The 17,456-nt window shown below is 39.7% G+C and overlaps 1 protein-coding gene across 1 annotated transcript in view; it reads left to right on the forward strand.

Moving 5' to 3' along the window:
* alk (ALK receptor tyrosine kinase) overlaps positions 1-17,456 on the forward strand; it is a 446,825-nt gene that overhangs the window by 169,352 nt on the left and 260,017 nt on the right. The window contains exons 2-3 of the mRNA XM_061795469.1: positions 4,120-4,224; positions 13,299-13,448. Of these exons, the coding sequence (XP_061651453.1) occupies positions 4,120-4,224; positions 13,299-13,448 (255 nt within the window). The remainder of the gene's footprint in view (positions 1-4,119; positions 4,225-13,298; positions 13,449-17,456) is intronic.

Here is a 17,456-nt window from a genome sequence, read left to right on the forward strand (position 1 = left end):
TCGGACACGCCATCTAAATTCCCAATTGCTATGTGTATTGACACATTTTGGAAACCACCAAAAAGAGGTTGCCAAAACGTTTCTTTTTAGTTTGAAATGGCTTACTTTCACCAGGATCCCACACTGTATCATGGCAGTGGTCTGTTTATTCTGATCTATGTGCTGTAAAATGCATAAATCAACACTGGCTAAGAGCCGCTAGTCAGCTATTAGCTGCTAGGAATCATCTGTCACAAAGTGATTAATTAATCTTGCACATCCGTGCAGCTGTTCAGGAACGGCCAATATTTCTTCTGAGAATATCGTCTAGGGGGAGAGGAGTACTTGCATCCGTGACTCATGATAAACTGCAGGACTTGGCTACTGTACACTGCCCACATGCACAGTAAGTTAAAATGGCGGCCGTAAAACAAAGGAAGTAAATACGACACAGCCTCACAGGAAAAACATTCCTGGTTTGAATCAGTATTCGCTCTGGCTTATCCCTGTGGTTTTGTGGGTTTACTTCAGGTTTGTTTCTTCCTCAAAAAAATAATAAAATAAAATAATAATAATATATTTGAGGTCAGTTGAAGACTCGCTATTACCCTTAGGTTTGTTAATCATTAAATTTTGAAATCAACTCTGCATGGTCTAATTGATGAGACCTGCAGTCTGGTCTATCCATTTCCCGAAAATACTCCGGTAGAAGCCGACATAATTTTTTCTTCATTCAGTTTAACCTTAGTAGTGCCACTGTATTAGCTTCCATCTTGAGGTACAATGCCATAAAGTAAAATGAAGACTATTTTGTGACAACAATGTACACTTTTCATGAGGAAATGCAAAAGCCACCACCGGGACAAGGAAGAAAATCTTATATAATTCATTAAATTAGTGCTTCCACTGTTAAATCAGATGCCCCACAGTCACAAACATTTTATACAGCATTGCAAATTAGACATAACTTTTTTCAGCAAATTTACCATCTGTGGATTAGCCATGTTATGTGTCCTTAGTGAATTCCTGACAGGCTGCTTTCTTAGGGCTCTTATTTTATGCTTGTAATGACAATGAAATAATTTTCTTTAATGAGCATTACTGAAGCCCAGTTGATGTCTTCATCATCATGCAGCTCAGTCTTGTCCTGTTCTGTGGAGGACCACAGAACAATACTTTTAAAGATGTCAAATTGTGTGTCTTAAATGTTGCCCCAAAGGCATTCGTGTGGTGGTATTACACGGTTTGCTGTTAGGCCGAGCTGCTATCCCATCATATGTTGTGCAAGCTGATTGCAGTGTCGGTGTAATGTCAAAAACCCATAGCAGTCTGCAGAAAAAAAACATTTTCCAAGTGAGAACAGCTGCTGACCCTTCTTTGACTGACTGAACTATTCATAATGTATGTATGTGTGCTTCTGAGACTCAGCTCGTTTGCCTATCCCTTGTTATGATAGGCACTCTCTGCAGGATGGATTCTGTGCTCTCTCCCAAATTCAGTTCGCAGATTGTGTAATTTGGAGCTTTAAATCAGGTTTTATGGGCACTACTTTTTACTTTATGAGCTGTGTCCTACATTTGAACACAAATCCCTACTTGTTTACAAGACAGGGTTCATGCCAACAATATTAATCTGCGATATCAATTTATGACAACAGCAGATTTACAAGACACACTTACAATGTATCTACTACGTCTTCATCTTCTCTCTTACTTATTCCTCATTATTCCTCATGTAATCTTTATACCCTTAGAAAAACCTGACACATTTAAATGTAAATATTACTGTCACCATGTTGACGTTATCGCATAGTTTTCCAGAATTTGATTGGAAAGATGGTCTCATGAAACGTGTGAGCAAGTGACGTGCGCACATAGATGGTTTTGGTTCAAGGGAGCGACGTGACTGGAATTCTGTCAAAGTTAGCGCTTACTGAACATGAGGGGTCCTCTGATGGAAATCAATGTGCTTTTGTAGTTTTGAGTGGGCAGCCAATCCAAATTTTAGCTGCCCGATTTGGAGGCGCGGCACGGTGGCCGACTGGTTAGAGCGTCAGCCTCACAGTTCTGAGGACCCGGGTTCAATACCCGGCCCCGCCTGTGTGGAGTTTGCATGATCTCCCCGTGCCTGTGTGGGTTTTCTCCGGGTACTCCGGTTTCCTCCCACATCCCAAAAACATGCATGAATTGGAGACTCTAAATTGCCCGTAGGCATGACTGTGAGTGCGAATGGTTGTTTGTTCCTATGTGCCCTGCGATTGGCTGGCAACCAGTTCAGGGTGTACCCCGCCTCCTGCCCGATGACAGCTGGGATAGGCTCCAGCACGCCCGCGACCCTAGTGAGGAGAAGCGGCTCAGAAAATGGATGGATGGATGGACGATTTGGAGGCGGGAGACTTTGACAAGCATTTAATAGTGTGTTACTGAAGCAGACAGGTAATCCATTTATTTAGGCAGTAATGTATGTATCCCAAGGTACATCTTTAATTAATAGGCAAAAAAGACAATCACAACGTGGGTGACCAATGTGTCCTACAGTATAAAATGCAGCTCAATCACTTCCATTTCATTTTGCTCTAATCACTGCAGCTCAACGTCCAGTTGTGATCTGTCATTTTCAAACATCTCTCTTTAGCTGGATCTTATCACTTCACCTACTGGAACTGCTCAGCAATCCCCTGTGGTAAGGACAGAAAAAAAAAAATGAAAACCCTATTGCTGCGATAGTCCCACCAGTCCCACCTACTTTGTTTTCATTGATAATTATTTTTTTATTATTATTATTGTTATAAAAGTAAATCATTATTATTTTTGGATCACTGCACTATTGAAACAAAGTCTGCTGAAAGGAGTGAATTACCTCACTGCAGTACGCACACGTCAGTATAAAATATTTGACTGCTGATTCGCTTATCCTAATAGCTATGTCAGTGTTTCTACTTAGTGGCTAGATCATTTTGTCGTGTGATGGTTTACAAGCAGAGTCCCAATGTAAATGAGTAAGTACCTCTGAGATTTGGATTTTAAAATATCAAACCTGAACACTATTAAAAGTTATATGTAAAAAATAATCAACGAATCCCTAAATTTCCTAATAAGGGATCAAGGAACTTAAAACATATCCCTTATTGTGGTTTCTATTAGATTGCGAAAGGTTAGGATTTGGGTGTTTTCTGTTCAGTGCGGTTAATTACACTATATACTTAACAATGGTTATAGTTTGTTATGAAGCCAAAGGAAATATGAGTAAAAACGTAACTTGTTATGCCGGGAGTCTGGAGTATTCTGGTGTGGAACTATTTCTTGATGGGCAGATATTTGTTCGGAGCAGAAAATGGTTTTAAAACCATTCAAGCCCCTTATGTTGGTAAGACTGAATTCAAACATTACCAAGGATAACCTTGGGCAAAAATCATTGTCATGTGATCTATTATGTCTCCAGGTGTCAGATTGAGCAGAAATAGAACTTGGCCCAAACTCTTTCTGCTCTTTTCAGGGCTATGGAAGGGAATGTTTACAATCAATCCCCTCTTTAAGGCTCATTTAAACTGATTGATTAACGCAGATGTCTGCTTCTTTGGCTGTGGCTTATTGGACTGTGACTGTGTACTAATTATACATGGACTTGGGAGAAATAGCAGGTGAGCAAACGATAGTAGTACGGCAAGGAACTTAAGGCAGAAGGTACACACAAAGTTGCATTCATCAATTGACAATAATAGAACCCAGTTTGCTCTTGTGATACTTTATGTGGTCTGTGTTTAGAAGATCAGAGATAATATCAGTAATATCAACTCAATCATTAACAATCGAAATACAACCTTACAACCGTATACATACAGGCTTAGTTAAAGATAGATCTTTTGGAATATTATTTATGAGATGAAATATGATAATGGCGTTAAATCTAATTGAATTTTTTTAAAAAAGCTTAATTTGTTAACAAAGACAAAGCTTTGTTTAAAAAAAAAACACACAAAGTCTTTGCTGTTTCAGTAAAAATATTTGCACTGTTGAATATGCCAAGGAAACTAAAACCACACTGCACACTGAACAACTATTGCCTGAACTGTTGTCTGATGCAAAAAGAGAAACTTTTCTGCATTTCCTCAAGGTGGGATGTTTATTTTCTCTTTTACAGGTGAGTCATTGGCTGGTAGGACCGGCATTCCTCAAGGGTACTGGAGCTTTTCTTGGGTAGCTGAGGATGATCTGAGCTTTCCCAACAATTGGATGCCCATGTCAGGTGAGTTGGACATTGTTAACCTTACTCAGCACGATGGACAGGCCCTGGCGCCTCTGTCCCCCAAAGATCCTCTGCACCCAATTGGCCGTGACGTCTCGCATCAGCTCTCCATCACAACAAATAAACATCTCTGTCTTGCCTGCCCTCTACTTTTACATGTTCACGGCCATTGTTAACAAACAATGACATTACGGCTTTCTATTCTATTTTATCAATGCAAAAATACCACGAAAAATGCTTGACTGTGTTCAGTAACAAACAAGCCCATTTCACCAACACAAACAAGTCAAGCATGCAAGAGTGACTTCAGTATATAGTATATTGATTTTCTATTGTTTATCATTAAGAATCAAAAAAGTTAGTAAAGATCATTTATAGGTACTGAAGTTAAGATAGGTAGGTTGTTAAATAAATGGAAATATGCAACACCTTTAACACCCAGCACTGTGAACTATACTCCCTGGTTAATTGGACCTCTAATCACTCATTCACTGGTCCATGCTTATGTATAAAATGTTCACTGGCAAGACCCTACCTATCTTTGCTCTCTGCTCACTATCCATACCACTATTTTTTATTTTTATTTTGCACTGAATTGTAGCATACACTAATGCTGTAGTCACTGTTTAGGTTTCTCTTTAAAGTGCATTGGTACTGTAGTAAAAAAAAAAAATAATACTCCAGAATACCATGATCACACTGCGCAATTGTTTCGTTGGACGATGTTTTCACTAAATAGTTAGAAGTTAGTCTGACAAAAGCAAAAATACACTAACTGTTCCATTTGTTTTGAGGAGGGTATTCCAGTTTTCAGTGTTCTCCTAATTTTTTCACAATTGAAAATCAAGGATCACATTTACCGTAATTTCTCATGTATAATGCGCACCCATGTATAATAGGCACCCCCAGAGTTGACCTCAAAACTCTGGAAAATCCTTCTACCGATGTATAATGCATTTTTACAATGCATGATTTTGCTTCTATCCATATGATTAAAACATGAAGTATTATCTGTATTTTGTTTTTTTTAAAGAATTATTCTGAAGTTGAGCACTTCATTTGACCACGTAATCCTTTTTTAAATTCACTTGCTCTTATTTTGAAATTAACAGCCCTATTTTCATTTAGTAAATTAGAAAACACACAGTTGTGCTCATTTGTTTGATTACCCTGGCAGAATTTGTAAGATGGGTACAATTCTTTAAATAAAACATGAAGGACCAGGCAAAACATTTAATTTTATTTTAATAGGATTCAAATTAAACAGTCAAGCATTTCAGAAAAGCATTATCATTAAACAAAACATAACCATAAAGAAATTAATTATGGTTGTTGTTCAGTCATCAGTCATATTTAAAAAAAAAAAAAAAAGTATAATGTGCACTATTGACTTTTGACATTTCTTTTGGGGGGGGAATAAAATGCGCATTATAAATGAGAAATTACGGTACTTAACATTTTGCTGAATATCTTATTATATATATATACATATATTGTGGACATCATCATCATGTATATCATATAGAAAGTAAAATAACTCATATTAAGTAAAGAAACCTTTTTATTCAAGTTTTATTGGTTTCATGAAAGAGCATCATGAAGTGCTCCGAAATGTGGACTCTTTAAATTCAGGGCGATCTCTTACTATTTTGAACAGAATGAGGATTTTTTATTTTGTTTTTTAAATATGAATGAATTATATTAATTCAAATTTTCATAACCAAATTTGACCTGTCTCACTGGACTCCCTGAAGAATTAATGCAAGTAGAAAAATATCATATTTAATTGAGAAATAATATTGTAATATTTCTTAGCAATTTTCTTAAACATTATATATATATATATATATATATGCGGTACTGGTTAGCACATCTGCCTCCCAGTTCTGAGGACCCGGGTTCAAATCCGGCCCTCGCCCGTGTGGAGTTTGTGTGCTCTCACTGTGCCTGGGTGGGTTTTCTCCGGGTACTCCAGTTTCCTCCCACATCCCAAAAACATGCATGGTAGGTTAAGTGAAAACTCTAAATTGCCTTTAGGTGTGAATGGTTGTTTGGGTCTATGTGTCCTACAATTGGCTGGCGACCAGTTCAGGGTGTACCCTGCCTCCCGGCCGGAGTCAGCTGGGCTAGGCGCCAGCATACCGGCTGTTTTATGTTCCACCTTCTATTTTTTTCCACAAATATCACAGATTTTGGAACTGCATGGATCATGCCTAACATGGGATTGACGGATAGCTTTTTCAACAAAATTAAAATGACCACAGTCGATCAGCATCTCCATGACCTTGGGTCACATTATAGGACACACCGCTCAATTGTGCTCCAGTTGATGAATGTGTCCTGGGTCAGTGTCATGAAAGGCTCATTAACATATCAACACCCTTGTTAATTCACCATGTATGTTACTCTTAATAAATTATTTCCCCACTGCATTAAAATTAACTAATGGACTTTAAAGCATGTAAACATATTCATTGTATGGACCCTGTCATTTATTGTGTACTATGAACGGACTTCACTTGTATTTGAGTTATATACAATTATTTCCCATTTAATAATGCAGCCTTGTTTAACAGCATTGAAAAGTTTATCCCAGCAAAAATCCGGATAGTATGTTAATGCAGGTGTGGTCCTTGAGATGACCAGTCTATATTCTACAGTCTTCCAAGCCTCATGAACATTCATGACTCATGACTGCAACCTTTTGTTAAGTTGGGAATATGTGTATATAATACGATGATAACAATTTGGATAAAAAATACAGACCGGCACGGTGGCCGATTGGTTAGAGCGTCAGCCTCACAGTTCTGAGGACCCGGGTTCAATCCCCGGCCCCGCCTGTGTGGAGTTTGCATGTTCTCCCCGTGCCTGCGTGGGTTTTCTCCGGGTACTCCGGTTTCCTCCCACATCCCAAAAACATGCATGAATTGGAGACTCTAAATTGCCCGTAGGCATGACTGTGAGTGTGAATGGTTGTTTGTTCCTATGTGCCCTGCGATTGGCTGGCAACCAGTTCAGGGTGTACCCCGCCTCCTGCCCGATGACAGCTGGGATAGGCTCCAGCACGCCTGCGACCCTAGTGAGGAGAAGCGGCTCAGAAAATGGATGGATGGATGGATAAAAAATACAGATCTCTTGAAGCATTTCATAAACAAAAAATAGCATGATGATTGATTTTCATTATGTAAAATAAACTGACTGTAGGCTGCAAAAAGAATCAAGAGTACTATCTTACTTAAAATGGAGCTCCATATAAATTTATATCCATACCTGTCAGCCACACAAAATAAGTGATATTGCACACCTGCATCTTTCATATGAAAGTTACCTTGTACCCATTAAGTTTTCTGTTTTCTTCAGCAAAGAAAATATGTGTTGTGTCATTGTGCACAGAGTATATTTCATGTCTGCCTTAATTAAACTTGTTTTTTGGTAGCGAAAATGTTACATAATTGAGAGACATGAACCAAAAGCATTAGCAATGAATATTTTTTTTTTTTGTATGTGCTGTAAAACCCTGCAGCTATAGATAGATCATTTAAGAAATACTCAACTGTGTTTTGATCTTTATTATTTCCATCACAGTATCTGTTCTGTTTAGTCATTTTGCTGGAAATCTGTTTAAATCTGTTTAAGTGTAAGACTGTAGTGTATAAGTGCATACGTGTATAACTGTTAATGACAAATTAATATGTCATAACATTATCATATGGTTCATTCCACCCAATCTGTGCCATTTGCTTGATGTAACTCTCTCAAAATAAAAATCTTTTTTGTTCAACGAAATAATAAATATTGAACTAATCAAAATGTGGCGGCACGGTGGCCGACTGGTTAGAGCGTCAGCCTCACAGTTCAATCCCCGGCCCCGCCTGTGTGGAGTTTGCATGTTCTCCCCGTGCCTGCGTGGGTTTTCTCCGGGCACTCAGGTTTCCTCCCACATCCCAAAAACATGCATTAATTGGAGACTCTAAATTGCCCGTAGGTGTGGATGTGAGTGCGAATGGTTGTTTGTTTGTATGTGCCCTGCGATTGGCTGGCGACCAGTTCAGGGTGTACCCCGCGTCCTGCCCGATGACGGCTGGGATAGGCTCCAGCACGCCCGCGAAAATGGATGGATGGATGGATAATCAAAATGTGTATTCGCCCATCTTGGGCAAATGTATTTGGTAATTTCATTGTTTTATTATACTGAAACTTTTCATTTGAGTAACAGGAGTGTGTTTTTAGCATAGAATTAACAAATACATGAAATACAGCCAGATGACATTCATGCTAATAGCTTGTCGACACCAAGCACACATTACAGTGATTCAATGAGAAATAAATAAAGAATAAATTAAAATACTAAGAATAATTTAGGTAACCGGACTGTGCCAAGATTTTTTACCACCCTCTGTCCAGCGTGCATCTTCATGCTGTGCAGCTGCTTCCTGTACTTGCATCTGCTTTCTTCTGCTGCAACTTGACAAGACTTCTGGACTACTGTATATTAGGTTCTCAAAAGTACTTTTCCTCAAGAAAATGTATGCTGTTATCATTTTTAACTAAAACATTAGAACGATAATAGAACAAGACTACAATCTTTTCAACATGTAAAAAAGTCATTCATGAAATGCTCCCATTGGAATCCAGTGGTAAACATCCATGTCCACTATACAAGGTTTGCAATAAAAACTAGAACGTAATATAACAACATTACTTTTGAATCGTGAAACCCAGTTGAAGAACGCACTCCTCTATAGAGTGGACCCCCGCTATTGTCAGGTGATAGGGTCTGGGCCCGACCGTGAATAGCGAAAATCATCAAATAATTGATGCCCAATAAGCAGTTCCCACAAATAGCAGGGGTTGATCCACCAACCCCCCCAAAAAGTTTGAAAAACAAAAAACAATCATTGAATAGGTGCCAATATGCGAGAGTCCACTTTACACAGATACTAGTGTAATAGCATCCTAATTAGACCTTAGCCTATTGTAACAAAAGCATAGATAATATTTTGCTGTTTACATTGTGCTTTCCCATTACATTACATTTTTTACACGAATATTATTTTCTCCTCAGCGGGCAGTAATGTTTTTAGGTCCACCCTACGACTAGCCCATCATACCACTGTTTGGCACCCTTCAGTTTTGGTACCAGTGGATTTATATTTTGGTATCTTTTACAACTTTTAACAATTAACATGTTAAATATCCACCTGCATTGTTTGATAAATAAGGGCTTTTAAAGGGAGTGGTTTCAACACCGCTAGCAAATTTGAACGTAGCCTCACTTTACTAATCCCCCACCCCCTCCAGTCTAACAAAGGCCGCTCACTGATGTGCATGAGCGTGATTCTCAAACATGGTCATTCATAATGACACGCAATTATGAAAGTGCGTAGTTGTTAGAAAAAGTCAGGGAGAACACTGTCCAGCTTCAACAAAATAGCAGAACTAGCAATACTATAAAAATTAGCACTGTAAACAAGTCAACATTAGCCACAGTTGCTACATTGGTATATGCCTTATTCGTAATATCCATCCATCCATTTTCTGAGCTGCTTCTCCTCACTAGGGTCGCGGGCGTGCTGGAGCCTATCCCAGCTGTCAGGGCACATACAAACAAACAACCATGCGCACTCACATTCACACCTACGGGCAATTTAGAGTCTCCAATTAATGCATGTTTTTGGGATGTGGGAGGAAACCGGAGTGCCCGGAGAAAACCCACGCAGGCACGGGGAGAACATGCAAACTCCACACAGGCGGGGCCGGGGATTGAACCCGGGTCCTCAGAACTGTGAGGCTGACGCTCTAACCAGTCGGTCACCGTGCCGCCTTATTCGTAATAGTGTTACTATAAAACTTGTTATCAGTTTGAAGTTGTATTTTTTTTTCAATGCAATTAAAAATCAATAAGAGGTGATTAATTAGCATGTCACTTCTGAATCCTATCAGCTGCCTGAGGCTCTTCTGTTTGCTAGCCTTGCCCATTTGTTAGCATACAAGGAATGGGTTTTTTTTTTTCAAGAGGTGGATATTGCAAAATACTTTCAGCAAAGCTCCCAGGGGTGTGCCAGTGACAGGCTCTGAATGTGCCCGCAAGTAAACAGCAAATGATTGACACCTTGTCAGTCGCGCCTTCTGTCTCTGATAGGTTGTTCTTCCTACAGCGCGGTGGTTTCTTAAAAAAATAAATAATAATAAAAGAAACAATCATTTCAAAATCTTATCTGCATTTTATCTTCAATCTCAAACTGCAGTAATGTCTAGTTAATGCTAAATATATTCATTTGTGCTTTGTGATGCATCATAAAATCAATGTTATTGAAAATGTGTCACATCTCTAATTATTGCTGCTCTGAAAAACAGTATCAGGTTTAACCAAGAAAACGTTTGGGCAGACCTGAGGGTAACAAAACCCCATGTAGGAAATGCTTTTATGGTCTCTTTTTGTTAATGGCTCCTCTTGTTGCTATAACTATTATGTGCAGTCCAAAGGAAAACAAACCCATGCTCTCTTGAGTTTTCCAAATTACATCAGCTGATTTATCCATCCATCCATTTTCTGAGCCGCTTCTCCTCACTAGGGTCGCAGGCGTGCTGGAGCCTATCCCAGCTATCATCGGGCAGGAGGCGGGGTACACCCTGAACTGGTTGCCAGCCAATTGCAGGGCACATACAAACTAACAACCATTCGCACGCACAGTCACACCTACGGGCAATTTAGAGTCTTCAATTAATGCGTGTTTTTGGGATGTGGGAGGAAACCGGAGTGCCCGGAGAAAACCCACGCAGGCACGGGGAGAACATGCAAACTCCACACAGGCGGGGCCGGGGATTCAGCTGATTTAACAAGGGTAATTGGAAGAAGACATGCCAAAAACACGTGATTAGCGACTTTAAGTTTTAACCAAGTCCTGTCACATTGACTGGACTCCAGACTGGCTGACTCCTGACTCCTATAATCTCTTGGAGAAGTCATTAGCCTCGGGGTTCATGTACTTTTTCCACCCTGAACTAGGGGTCGAACTGATTAGTCAACGAGTCGTCAGCGGAGAAACATATCAATGAGGTCTGCGGACACATTTAAGTTATCCGCAATTATTCAGCAGCTCATTCTGTATTTAATAACGGTATGCCTTAATGTTCCAGTCACGCTCGGATTATTAAGGTCTCTTTCTCATATATGATGTCACCAATCAGACTATTTGCGCTGCTTTTTAAAGGGTATGCAATAACTTGCTTCCATTGGACAGGATTGAAGCCGGCTGTGGTGACACCGACACCATCGCAGACGTCCTATTTTAAATGCGTTGGCAGTACACCAGTCCACTAAAGTACCAAAACAGGGTCTATCCCACCTTCTCGTAGAGTGGGTAGACAAATACACAAGCTCCGCGGACATCTGGGGTGGATCTGACGTATTTCATTCATTAGCAGACATGCCAGACAACTTTACATCATCCACTCGTGGAGGTCTGATTGCAGTTCCTTGTAAACATACTTTGCATGCTTCAACCTCCCGGACTCGAGCAAATCGGTTTCTTCTTCCCCCATGTCAAAAACTATTGGTGTGCCACTTGCGTGCTGCATTTAAAAGACTCGCTTTGATTGGACAGTATTGAAGTCGGTCGGCTGTGACCACTTAATTTGCTCCTACACTGCCTGTGATATTGTTTACTACAAACATTTAAGGAAAAGGCACCTATTATACTTAGTATGTTCTAGATATTTAATGGTGTTCATAGATACTGTAGGTGGTCCATGTTTACGGTAGATTAAGCTTTACTAAGGTACATCCTACCATAAGTGAGGACACATCAAGAATCTTCACATGATGGAAGTATATTTCCTATCCTGTTTATCCTCATCAGAGTTGTGGGTGTGCTGGAGCCTCTCCCAGTTGACTTGGGGCCAGAGGTGTGCCAGCCAATCGCAGAACACATATAGACAATCATGGACAAACAACCATCCCCACTCACATTCACACCTTATTACAATTTACTCTTCAATCAACCTAACATGCATGTTTTGGGAATGTGGGAGGAAACTAGAGTACACAGAGAAATCTCATGCAAGCACCGGGATAACCTGCAAACTCCACAATGGAAGACCGGAGCCTGGATACAAACTCACAACCTCTGAAATGCGTGACGGATGTGTTAAGAAACCAAAGAACGGGCTGATTCGGCAAAAAGGAAAAAAAAAAAAAAAAAAAAGCCCTTCCCTCCACTCTTGTTAATAGTACTGATTCTTTGAAAATGAGGAACGCTCTAAAAATGTTCCAAAAGGTTCTAAACTGAAAGCAATAATAAGTAACACATGCATTGGGCACAGCTCCCTATTTGAGCATAATTTATTGCTTGTTTAACATTTGGTTAGCCTACTGTTAAATTAACTTTCCCTCTAGCCATGTGCTAATTATGATCCACTCATTAGCGTGATCAGTGACCTCACATTACACTTCTACACTGTCTGGACAGGTACATTTGCTTGGTTTAACATATTGACAAACAAACTTAAATACATAATGGAAATGTGGCACTGGGAAGTTAGCAATGACAATGCATGATACATGGACTGTATGTGTTCAGTGGACGAACGTCCTTGATTACTTCTCTGATCCCAGCTAATATACAGTATATAAACATAGATGAATGGTAGGGCGTTGCTTTCCCTTCCTGTCTCCAATTTACAAAGGACTGACAATGATGGTAATAATTGTAATTATTAACAATCCTTTGATACATGGTCTTACATAACTATTTTTAAATTGAACTTTAATTACAAACAAAGTGTATATTGATGCACTTACTGTATCTGAGCATCCTCTTTTTCCACTGGCATTATGTTTTCTTTAAATACATTATCAGATATGTTTCTGTTCATTGATTTTTGACCCAGTTTATTATAATCAAGCATCATCTGGTCACTGCACTATGGCTTTTCCTTTATTGAGTTTCTCTTTCTTTTTCCATGCAAAGCTTTGGTCATTTGTACCTTGTATTGATTATACTACTACTGCTATAATAAAGCATTTGGTATAATTTCTTCTCAGGATAATTTTGAATGTCTCTTTCTACTAGATCTGCTGTGCAACAGAAGCAAAACATGCGACCAGAATTTAGATGGTGTCCCTGAGTTTACATGGAACATAGTGACTACGGGGGACACACGGGAAGAGCACCACCAAAAGACCGAAAAGAGGGCGGAAAGTCCCCAAGGGTGGGAGGAAGGTAAGAGCGAAGGCATCACATCCCCCCCATTACATGGGAGTTTCACTTTTCATTAACAGATTCCCTGTTTTCACTAGACTTTATAAAGGAGTGGCCATCAATTACTTTCAGTGCCTGAGTACTTTTGAAGCATCTCAGTTTGGTCTAACAAACACAAAAAAGTAGAAGGCAACATTTGAAAAAAGCTATTTAAATAATATCTTTTCAATGAGATGTTCCCTGTAAAATATCTGTACATGGTTTACTGAATCAATAGTCTGAAACACAAATACTCTTTACATTTTCCACATACTGAAGCATAATTCATTTTCATACCTTGGAAGCTGAGACAACATTTTCTGCCATTTTATCTCCTGAGGTGATGGTGAAATGGGGAGGGGGGACAATCAATGTCAGTTCACCAAACAGCTTCCTCATGAAGTCATTTAAGCGAATAAAGCGGATTAATGTTTCTGTAAGGCCCAATGTATGTGTTGTTGGCTTTTGGGCAGTTAAAAACTGAAATGGTTGCAGGTGCGTGTCGACTCCCATGTATTATGTTTTTAGTTAATTTTATTTGATGTTCATGCTCTGATTTAGTAAAGTTACTCTTTACTTGAGTAGTTTTTTCATTGAGTTCTTTCTTACTCTTACTCAAGTAAATATTTGGATGACTACCTTTTACTTTTAGTTGAGTCATATTATTCTAAAGTAACAGTACTCTTACTTGAGTACAATATTTGGCTACTCTACCCACCTCTGTCAATGCCCTACATACAACATGGCCGTCACATAAGCATGGGAGGCACATCTTTTGGAATCGGATCTATTTTTTTTGTATATCTGTGACCCGGAAATACGTCAGTCCCATTCTCTGCCTTGCATTGCGCCACAGTGCCAGTAAACAACAGCGGCCAATTCTGGAACGAACAGACAACAGCAGTTTAAGTTGACAAATGGAAAGTATTTTTGGACACATTATTCAATCCCGATGGTCCGTTTTATCCTATATCCATTATATCGGGGTCCGTTTTATCGAGGTATATATAGTATTTACAGTAGTATAGTATATACAGCATATATATCCTCGTACACGGTTGGACCTTGAAGCTGATTAGAAGGCATCAATAACCAATAGGAATAAGTTTCTCATTCATTTGTTTGACTCAATGCTGTCCGTATTGTTGTGTCTGGAATGCACATCATTGATTTCTCAATATAAAGATAGAATTCAGAAGTAAGTTGGGTACATAAATCTATCCTACAGTGGTGTCAGGCAATATCGCAGGCAATATCGCAGACAAAATCAGTGTCAATTTTATCTTTGGCCTCATCACTTACTGCAGGGAGATGTTCGAAGATCATATGCCATTTATTAGGGAACAAAGCATGAGCAGAGGACCGAGCTCCATCAATATAGCCATCCATCCATCCCATCCTACTTTCTATAGTGCTTATCCTGTTTAGGATCGTGGGGAGATAAAACCTACCTCAGCTAATTTAGAGCTAAAGGATGACTTCACCCTGTACTGGTCACAAGTAAATCATTGGACACATACAGACATGAACAGACAATCTTTCACGGTCCCAATGTCACCAAGGAGAAACTGAATGAATGTCAAGCGAATGAATGACCCACTACACTTTAATGATTTTCTGACAGAAATAACATTCCAAACTAAGTACAAGTACACCATGTTTGCAACTTCCAGATGTTAGCTTCTATTAAGTACAAATGTCTGAAAGAAGGCGGCACGGTGAACCACTGGTTAGAGCATCTGCCTCACAGTTCTGAGGACCTGGGTTCAATCCCCGGCCCCGCCTGTGTGGAGTTTGCATGTTCTCCCCGTCCGTGCCTGTGTGGGTTTTCTCCGGGCACTCCGGTTTCCTCCCACATCCCAAAAACTTGCATGATAGGTTAATTGACGACTCTAAATTGCCCGTAAGTGTGAATGTTAGTGTGAATGGTTGTTTGTTTGTATGTGCGCTGCGATTGGCTGGCAACCAGTTCAGGGTGTACCCCGTCTCCTGCCCGATGATAGCTGGGATGGGCTCCAGCACGCCCGCGACCCGAGTGAGGAGAAGCGGCTCAGAAAATGGATGGATGGATGGATGTGTTTGAGAGTTTATCTTCTCTCAGGAAACACACAGGCACATGCCCTGAACGACCTCGCCCTGCCTAGTGTAAATCGAGATCAGTATTCTCGACCAGTCTGCCGGAGCACACTAGTGTGCCGTGAGCACTCTTCAGGTGTGCCGTGGGAAATTCTAACATTTTACGTAATTGCTCAAAAAAATATTTATTTACAAAAAATTATGTATCTTTGTTCATCTATTTATGCCAGTGAGGCATAGTGACAAATGAATGGTCTTCTATTAGATGGCAGGAAGTACATACGGCAATTAATGTATCCACTTTTTGTGACATTTTTGTTTGTTGGTGTGCCGTGAGATTTTTCAATTGTAAAATATGTGCTTTGGCTCCATAAGGGTTGGGAATCACTGTTCTAGATTGATAAGAAATAGTTCAAATGTGGTTTGTTTTAACACAAATAAAACCTGTCTACTGTTTTTTTCACGCCCATCCAGTGATACTACATCTGTGCAGATCAATGGTCCTTTTGTCAAGTCAACGGCAACGACATATACACGCACACTCAGAAAACTCTAATGCACAATATTTATATTTGAATATTACCTCTGCTACATTTGATTATCAGCAGACTAGCTTCACAAGAATACAAGCAAAATAAATGCAAACGACCAAACTAAATTCCCTGTCAGACTCTGAATTCAGCATTAGTGGATAAGGAGCATAAGATTTTAATCAGTTTCATTATACAGGAGTTTTCTTTTGTGGGTCTTATTTGTGTGGGTGGGTCAGGTTGTGTTTCCAATGTATGCAGCGGTCGTGTGTATGAAAAAAACACCAGTGCAGGACCTGTACAAGCTGAAAGGCTGTACTGTAGCTGCGTCAGCTACTTAAACAGCATAACATCATACCTGTTGGTAAGCGTGTAAATCACTATTGAATTTAATAAAGATGACCATGACGTGGTATAGAGCTTCTTGTGAACATTGTACATAAATCAGAGATATCCTCTCTGTTGTATTTCACGGTAAGGTGAAACTAGCTTCAAAGTTCCCCATCTTTTCTTTTTTTTCTCTTACAACATTGTTCTGCTCAAAATTCTGTTTATTTTCACAAGTCCTCAGGTAAAGTAAGGTGGAAATAAAACCCTGTAACCCACCACCAAGAGCTTTTTTCCTTTCAACCTTAATTTCCCAGAATCCTCTATCCTACCTGATAAGTCACTGTTAAAGATCTGGTATGAATTAGCCAAGGTTGTTTTTCTCTTTTCATCAATGATTGTACCTTGAAGGGTCCTCTGATGTAAGAGGTTACTGCATCATGAAGAAATGGGATTATTGTAAGACGAATTTGTAATGCACAGTTTAACCTTGAAGTTCTCCAGAGCCTGATGTTTTTCCTCTGTCTTCGATGTCAAATTTGTCATCAGTGACCTTAACAGCCCTTTCAATCAATAATCCATCCAATGATCCCCCTTCTGCTTGTTGGATAAACTGCCCAGTACTATAAGGACAAGCTTGACAGGGCGCATTCAAGATCAGTACTGTTTACATGTGCTGTTTCTACCTGAATTATACTGCATCACCATCACAACATTAACTCATTCCCTGACAATGCCGTCCAAAGACGTCATTCAGAATCGTCTAAAGACGTCAATGGCGTTATTTTAACGTGGATGGGTGGGGTAGGGTCTGGTGCAGTTTATGTGTGATCGTCAAGCCTCTGGATAACTGAAATGAAGAATGGCACCCTGTAGAGGGTGACAATGCCTTGATGTGAACGTCCCTCCCTCAGAGAAAGAAGAAGGCGGAGGCGGGGACAAGGAGACAATGAGAAGAGGCAAGCATAATGACAGAAAAGAGAGAAGACAAAATGAAAAAAAACCTAAAAAAAAAAGCTTTCGGTACAAGAAATTTATTGCGCCAAGGAAAGATAAA

The sequence above is a fragment of the Phyllopteryx taeniolatus genome, chromosome 13 (assembly GCF_024500385.1).
Source record: "Phyllopteryx taeniolatus isolate TA_2022b chromosome 13, UOR_Ptae_1.2, whole genome shotgun sequence".
Taxonomy (NCBI): domain Eukaryota; kingdom Metazoa; phylum Chordata; class Actinopteri; order Syngnathiformes; family Syngnathidae; genus Phyllopteryx; species Phyllopteryx taeniolatus.